This window comes from Lytechinus variegatus, chromosome 3 (assembly GCF_018143015.1).
Source record: "Lytechinus variegatus isolate NC3 chromosome 3, Lvar_3.0, whole genome shotgun sequence".
In the NCBI taxonomy this organism is placed as follows: domain Eukaryota; kingdom Metazoa; phylum Echinodermata; class Echinoidea; order Temnopleuroida; family Toxopneustidae; genus Lytechinus; species Lytechinus variegatus.
In genome coordinates this window covers 28,995,257-29,003,846 of record NC_054742.1, presented here as the reverse complement: position 1 = coordinate 29,003,846, position 8,590 = coordinate 28,995,257, and the positions used below count along the sequence as shown (strand labels likewise).

The 8,590-nt window shown below is 38.4% G+C and overlaps 1 protein-coding gene across 1 annotated transcript; it reads right to left on the bottom strand.

Moving 5' to 3' along the window:
- Nucleotides 1-848: 848 nt before the first annotated feature.
- Nucleotides 849-5,936, bottom strand: LOC121410700 (homeobox protein XHOX-3-like). The gene is made up of 3 exons (XM_041602949.1): nt 4,951-5,936; nt 3,794-3,954; nt 849-2,121 (listed from the first exon to the last, which is right to left on the bottom strand). Exons 1-3 carry the CDS (start codon nt 5,498-5,500, stop codon nt 1,462-1,464), a joined length of 1,371 nt encoding a protein of 456 aa, XP_041458883.1. The 5' UTR covers nt 5,501-5,936; the 3' UTR covers nt 849-1,461.
- Nucleotides 5,937-8,590: the final 2,654 nt, after the last annotated feature.

Here is an 8,590-nt window from a genome sequence, read left to right as displayed (position 1 = left end):
GATCAAGGATTCTACTCTATTAGTTTTTTTTCTACTCTCTAAAAACACTGAGTGAAATTTTACCCAATAATGGATAGAAAGGAACATGCACGTTTGCTGGGTATTTTATCACCTATTGGGCTGTTTCAACGCAACATTGCGTAAATTCTTTTTACCCAACCAACATGCATGTTCCCATTTTACCCAATATTGGGTAAACCTTATTTTAGAGTGTATATTTCAAATTTTATACACATATAATCATTAAAGATCATGAACACTTATTTTGTATCTGTGATTCGTTTCTTTTTCTGTCTTTTAATTCACATTGATTTTATTAAACTCAATCTACCTAGACCCCTCTCTCCTCCATCTCTCACTCCCAAGTTCTAAAGAAGATTTCTCTCTCCGTATCATTCTCTAAATTTGTCTGGTGGATTAAAAATAGTAATTGCTCATGACACGAGTTACCTGTTTACCATTTCATCATATCCATTTAGTCATTACTGTATTCTCCCCTCTCTCTCCCCTTTTAATCTTTGTTACAGTTGAACCAACTCGTTGGTGTCATGTCTACCTTCCTCAATCCAAACTTTCCAAACAACTCCACCCCTTTCCTTTCAACCCTAATAACTCGTTATCTTCTTATTTTTCTTTCATTCTTTCACATTTCTGAAAATTGTTCCATTTTCTCCTTTGTGGTCGTTTCCCATCACACTGATAGATATTAACCCTTCTTTTACAGCCCCTATTTATTTATCTTTCTCAATCTACTCCTGTCGTCCCCCTTAGTTTTTATTTAACCCCCTCTCCCTTTCGCTCTCCCATACACACATGAACGATATATAACGGACACACACAGGTTGAAATACAATTCAATTTCAGTTTATTATTGAGGAATTCAATCAAAACATTCACTTGATTCACTGTCTGAAATGTACATAATAAATAAGATACACTATACATAATACAATAAAATATCAATACATAAAATATCAATAGTCAATGTACATGGATAAATCCATAACCAATTACTGCCCCAATACAGGTTCACCAAATAGTTGGCAAGACAACAATAGAATAACAAGAAATAATCTATAAACCCGTGAAGGGGCTATGAAATTAAGCAAATATCAAGCAATTTGGCCTAGAAGATAATGCATGAAAGGTATCTTCGTGCAAATTTACAGCATTGAGGTTATGATGGTGCATTTTATCAACCATTAACAGCAAAAGCCTTTTAGCTGAGATCAGCTGATACTATTCTTCAAATATGGTTAGAGTTGAATAGAAATAATGCCAGTAACGAATTGAATTGTAACTGTTACATGAACAATTCAATAACTGTTGTCAAAAAATGAACATGAACGATTCAATAACTGCCGTAAAAAATGACTTTACTACTGATAAAATGCTGACACAAAGTTCAGTAATATCATGAGTATCGTAGGCAAGTGTGAGCAGGATTCCACCGTGAGTCCATTAGAAACCTCCGGGGATCTGAAGGGCTAAGCCAGGGTGATGAACCGCAGGGTGAGGGTGAGGTGTCGACAAAACCGCTGGAACGTGAACAACTGCTGGGTGATCGGGCGTACCAGTGACCGGGCTAGAGTGCGGAGACGAGGAGCTGGTAGTGACGGGCGTGGTCGAGCTTGTGCTCGGTGCCGTCGGAGAAGAGTGGCGATGTGGCGATCCTCCTGGGGCGTGGTGACATCCACAGGGAGATGATGCTGAGACCGCTGGTTGGGCAGCCGAAGGTGGTGGAGGTAGATTGGTTGGTGGCAAGATGAGAGATGCACCGGCAGCTCTAGCTGCGAGGATGTCGGATTGGTGAGTGGCGGCAGTGGCAGCGGGGTTCGGAAATGGTCTAGCATAAGGGTGGGCACCGAGACCGTGTAGAAGCTCAGCTCGAGATCGAAGGTGAAGAGAGTAGGCGTCTGCCGCGGCGGCGACAGGTGCAGCTCCAGCAAGTGGGTGGTAGTAGCTGAGTGGTGAAGGGGCGTGGCATGTGTATGGGGGCAGTCTACCAGCCAACATGAGTGAGTAGAGGTGATGGTCAAAATGGGCATGGTGTGGCCAGGAACATGCAGACATCGACATGCGCTGACGTTTATCCTTCATACGACGATTCTGAAACCAGACCTGAAGAAATGAGAAAACAAAGAGAAATAAAAAGGGTGAAAGATTATTTCGAAAAAACATGGGGTGAAAACCACACTATTACATTATGTTACTAGTAACTAGGCCGGTCTGTGTTGCAAGTGCAATTAGAGACGGCTGTGAGCACAGTATGAACGTCATAAAGTACAGATGCTTAAAGCCTGGAAAATTGGATGATGATACCACATCACGCATATTCGATTTTTTAAATAAATAAGAACCCCTGATGAGTGCTACCTCATATCCGCTATCACTCCGATCCCGCTTAGAGATTATTTCTATCATTCAACTTCATTTGGAATCATGAGCGGGCAATAATTAGCTCGAATGATTGAAGCGCACGGCCCGGGAAGCCAACGGCTGCACGACAAGGCAGCTGTACGCTAGAGCGCGTGCATGGAACTAACTTGAAGGATAGGTATGAAGGGGAGGGAATGTGCACTCAGTAATTGCTAAATGATGATCTTTACTGTACTCGTCACTCAAGAGTGAACAGTGTTTGTCTTGTAATTAAACACGTTGTGAATATTCCTGTCAGGTTAAATACGCTCTGACTGTTTTGAGGGGATAAATTTAAAGTGTCAATATATCATGTAATTGGTATATCATGCATTATCAACAGTGAAGAGGGGATGTCATGATTATTACCTCATTCACCACAGGGGATTGCGAGAAATGATCTAATTACAATCTTAAAGTCAGATAATATGATGCCATCATCGAACAAGGTAGACAGTGTTATTTTATTTTCATACTCGATCAATTTTTGACAATTCTTTTTTTTTTACTTCAATGTATTTTAAAAAGCATACTTATGTATTCTTGAACAAAATATAGACTCGCACTGACGATTGCGTTGCTACTTGAATCAAGTCATGTATATCAAATAAAAAGTCATCGTGAATACTGGGGCCTACTTCTCAAAAAGTGAATATCCCTTTTACAACCATGTATTAATGATGCATAACAGATCAACATCTTAAAGAAATATATTTGCTTTGCGGTGATCATTGGTGATGATGGGGATTAAAAATAGATAACTAAGCCGGAAGGAACTTTAAAGCAAAATACGAAACCTCTTAAGAAGCGAACCGAAACGTTCAAAATAAGTTGTACTGTAATGCTAATCTAAACTTCTATGTTTTCCGAATCAAGAGGAACGGTTTGGGAAACGATCAGGCGACGCCAAAATATCTTCGACTTTAAGAAGTTGTAAACGATAAAAAACGGTGAGTAAATGATGTGTGAAACTTGAGTTAAGTCACTTGATAACTTTGTACTTTCAGGCTACATGTATGAGCTTTAATAAGCAACTTCTAAAATATATGACAAAGTCATAAACAACATATTCACGTTCACAAATATTCAATTTGATTAAAATTGTATTTCGTGCTACAATTTTTCAATATTTTTTTCTTTGAAAGATCAAAACATAAAGCAACATTAAGCAAAAAGTTTAATATAGTAAGGATGCTAAACAATAATCAACTCTGCTTTTCTCGGGTTTCAATGAAAATATCAATGGTCAAAACACATGCCTGCATAGTTATATCATTAACAAAGATCGCCCCTTCTTTGAAACATTCAAATCAAATTTATTGTACATTATACCAAAAAAAATATCTTTGACCCAGAAACTAAAAACAATACATACCTTGATAGTTGTTTCTGGTAGATTGAGAGCGGTGGCCAACTCGCATCGTTTGGGTCGGGATACGTAGTTCTCACGGGCAAACTCCTTTTCAAGTCGCCCGATCTGTTCCCGGGTGAATGCGGTGCGGTATCGGCGAACCTGTGATGGGTCCAGTGGGTCAGCTGTAAACAGGAAACGAGAAAGGTTTAATTAACACATTTTATCATAATAACTTGATCGCATAATATAATATAGATCAAATGTTTATGTAAGTTTAATTACCAACATATTTGATTTTTAAATATCAAGAATATTTGAATCTCGAAGCATTATGGGGTAAAATTTTGCAATTTTGAAAAAATCACACAATTTCGTAAGCAATTTATTGTATCTTTTAAATAATCGCATCTACATTATGATAGCAAAAGTATATTTAACGCGTAACATCAACTATTGAAATAAACATCTATATCAATTACAATTACATGACTGCATAATCTTGAAATCAACCAAAGAAAACGCTTGATCTGACTAACAAGTCACGTCTTCTCCGTACCTAATCAAAAGCCTATTAAAGTTAATGACCACCTTCATACTTCGGCTCATGGTGACAATGATGGCACCATGACTTCCCCTTGTCATTAACGCTAATGATGTGAAATCATAAAATGGAAAATTATAAGTGCATGGTCAACATGATTTCATCAGTAACCAGTCGGTTGACAATATTCCACATGATTAGAGCAGTCTCGGGTCCCATGCCAACGTGGCGTGACGCACGGCAAGTGCTGGGGCAATCAGCTGAAAAACTCTTTCGATCTTCAAACCCATACGTTTCCCTACCCTCCTTCCTTCTAAAATACACATATAACTGGAAAATACTTATTATCCAAATGAATCGTTAAATTGAAAAGTAATAAAAGACATCGTAAAAATCATCTTGATACAGACATTTTTGGTGCAACGACTATAATATTTATCTTTCGTCTCACATCTGTGTTGAAAATGCGACTAGTCTAAAAAATAACATTTAATTGATACGAAATGATACTTCATATCTTATCCATTCATAGGTAAATTGGTATCCCAAAGTTTTCCAAATTAAAATTCTTGACATACAACCTCCCCATTTCAAATAAAAAATACTACAATGCTACCAAATAAAATCTTTTACTTACCACGAAGTGCAGAATTTGGTGGAGAAGAAGAATCCGTCTTGTGGAGGCCAAACTCTAGGTTGTCAGGACAGCTGTCTGGTGAGAGGCGATCATCCCACTTTCCCAATGGGCTAGAGTCCCGAGAGTAGTGACCATTCAGTAGGGTGTCCTGGTGTTCATCGCCGCTGAGATGTTCACCCTTGACAGGAGGACTAGGTGATCGTGATAGGGGATGATGATGGGTCGAGTGACGAAAGTCCAACGTCTGTGCCGATGGGATGGTGTGAGCCGTAGGGTACGGCAGCAAGGTTGGGTGGTGGCCGATCGAAGAAGGGACAGCGACATCACCTCCCGTGACGGCCCGGCTCATGATGACGGCAGCAGCTGATGAAGTCTTTGATGAACTGCTGGACGAAACATCGGCGTAGGGCATGAAGAGGGTATGATGACGAGCCTCTGACGGGGCTGCTACAGCACCGTGAGATGCTCCTGGTGGAGTGGTGACGTTGTTGTTGGAGTCTTGATGTTGGTTGTCAGTCGTAGGAAGCATGTTGGTAAAACCTTTGTCCATGTTAAACAGAAAACACTCGATCAATGTACGTTTGCTGTCCACCAATCCTTGACTTTAAATCAACTCCAAATCAAATCGAGACGACAAGCCCTATACCCGAAACTTTCTCTTTTTTGATTGGATGAAATATCACAACATCAATTTATGGTCGGTGCTCTTTGACTTTTTCGGAAATTGAAGTGGAACGGTCAGGAAAGTGCTTCCTCGGTCAGGCTTGCTGACGAAGTGGTTGTCGAGTCCAAGAGTTACAAAGTGTCCATGTAATATATTCGACGATGGTATTTAAAGGATATCAACACAACTTGTGTGTCAACTTTCAGCTGATATCAGTAGTACATTAACAATGCAGACGAGTTCACTTTCTCATCAGGTAAGTTTAAATACTCGAATACATGATAACTTCTCTCTTGGGTGACGAAAGTGAAATATGACGATGTTCCAGCTTTCTTCGGATATAAATACGGTGAGTTAAATTCAATCATGACCATACCAGATTAGGTAACACCCAATAAGGGACAGTGCTTTTGAACTTTAGCGCACCAATAAGGGGGCGTACCCCTTTTGTTATGTTAATCGCGGCTTCCAAGCCGAAGACACTAAACGATCTGGTAATCAAAGCTCCATTACACGGAGTCATCAATAGCGAACGCGCACAATGGCGTGCGGACACGGAGGGCTAACAAAAACAACAAAAGCGCGTTCTCCCAACCAGTCAAGTTGAAAAGGATCGCTCATTTACACGTCAATAGCACACAGCGACACCGCCTCTACCCCCTATCAGTATGATAAAGGATAGTTGAAATAGATGCATGGGATGAGACACTGATATCTATTCATGACACAAATTGGGTCGTCTTCGTCCTTTCTTACAGCTTTCGCTTTCTGATCGCCGCCGTGATAAAGGGCAAAGATTTGAGAAGAAAGCAAGTCGTCATTGAAACTCTTCTCACTTTTGTCTCCCCTCCCAAGATCTTGTTAATACCATACTTTATTTTCTTTACAGCTTTCTGGCTATCTATGCATTCACTAAAATCTGTGTATAAAGTTTACGAGCCCTTGGCGTTGTATCATCCTAAATCTTCCTTTCAAACGAAAAATGGGAAAGCTTAGCTCTTACACTCGTCTACCCCGTCACAATACTTCAAACTCTATGATACAAAGCTGTCGGAATGGCAAACCCAGACTCAAAGTAAATAAAAATAGAGTTTCGATTTTTAGTTTAATTGGTGATCAACTTAAATAGTTTTCTTGTAAGATAGTCAAGGTACTTTATAGGTAGCGATGCAAGTTAGATGATACGTCTTTGGATGAATCTTGATTAGCTGCTGATCATATTAAGTCTAATTGGATTATTCTAGAAAAGAATGTGAAATCTAGCTACTAGTCATGTTGGGGTCATTGCCCTCGGCTTCCTAAATTGCATAAACTGCATGTACCTAACAGGGCTTTGGTGTAAAACACAACATCAGTCAGCGTTGTGAGAGACCGGTGTTAAAAAACACCATAATGTTTCATTATAACACCAGACCATAACAACAGAATATGTTATAATTACACCAATGAGTTTTAAAGTAACACTATGAAATCATCACCAGTGTATAATGTTTGGTGTGGTCATTTCATAACAACGACTGGTGTAATTTTAACGCCCTCTGGTTTTGTCAGTGAAGACATTGACTATAACATGGCTGTACTCTACCCAGAGCAGGAGTGTGCATGGATGGGGCAGAAATTCCCAAGCTGTTTACATCTAGAGCGCACCTCTTCTATCAATCTCACTTCAAACTACCCCCCCCCCAAAAAAAAATCGGAATGAACTCGACAGTGTCATTTACTCGCTTATATCTATTCTTGAACATTCACTTACCCCTAGAAAAAGCTTTAATTATTTTTTTTACAAAAATCAACATTGCAAACCAATGTCGAGTAATCCTCAATCATGTCAGTTATGAATTGGATTTTAATAAATCGAAAGAATGTATTCAAGACAATAACTAATGTTAGTAATATGAAACAAAATAAAGATTTTCACCTTTATTTTTTTTAAACAAGCTCCGACTTCATGTGTGTCTTTATCATGTTTACTATTGTTTTGAACCTGGCATTGGTGAAATGAATGAACTGAAATGAAATTTATAAAATCAATGTGTATCGTAATTTTAAGATTATGTATTTCTAGATTTTATTTTAAGATTATGTATTTATAGATTTTATTACCACGTGGTAAGAGATGAGAACCGGAGAAATAAACAAAACATGATTTGTAGGCCCATGCAGTAGTTTGACATTGTGGTGATATATTCTTGTTCTATAAAGTAAACATAAATATAGTGAGGAAAAACAAATATTTACGTATTTAGAGTTATCATGAGTGTGAATGTCATATTATGATGTACATTCATTGGAACCAAAGATGCAAAAGCGTACTTTTACTGTAATATTGGAGATATTAATGCGCTGAATATAGTCCCGTATAATTATGGGTATTTGGAATGTGAAAGTTAGATACTTTATTTTATTCTTATTTTCTTGATAATTCTGGCCGATCTAACTAATTTACATTTCAGAGGCTATGACAGTTAATAGAGCATGGACTTTCTTTGCCCCCAATTGTGTATGATTGATATTTCTCTGCGATGCAAATACTCCGGTCTATACCACAGCCCGGAATCTTTATGTCCACACCAGACAAGTATTGAAAACAACACCAGTTTGGAATCAAACCAGTGCTGTTTTAATATACTTATTTGTGCTGTCTAAACACATATCTGGTGTTAGATCAAAACCAAACTGGTGTGGACATACATAGATTCCAGGTTGGTGGTAAATCAACACCGGAGTTTGTGCAGTGTAAAATATTGCATCGCATCCCAAACACATAATGGTTTATATCAAAATGAAAAAAAGAAGATATTGCCCATCAATTGACTACTCGATTCTGTAATTCAGGTTTGCATAATTATGGATTTTTTTTCATGAAGTTAATTCTCTGGTATTATTGTAATAAAGTTACAGAGATGGAACCCGTAACATTTCATAAAAGTATACATGTGCTATTTTTCATTTATGTTTTAAGCATATGGACCTAGA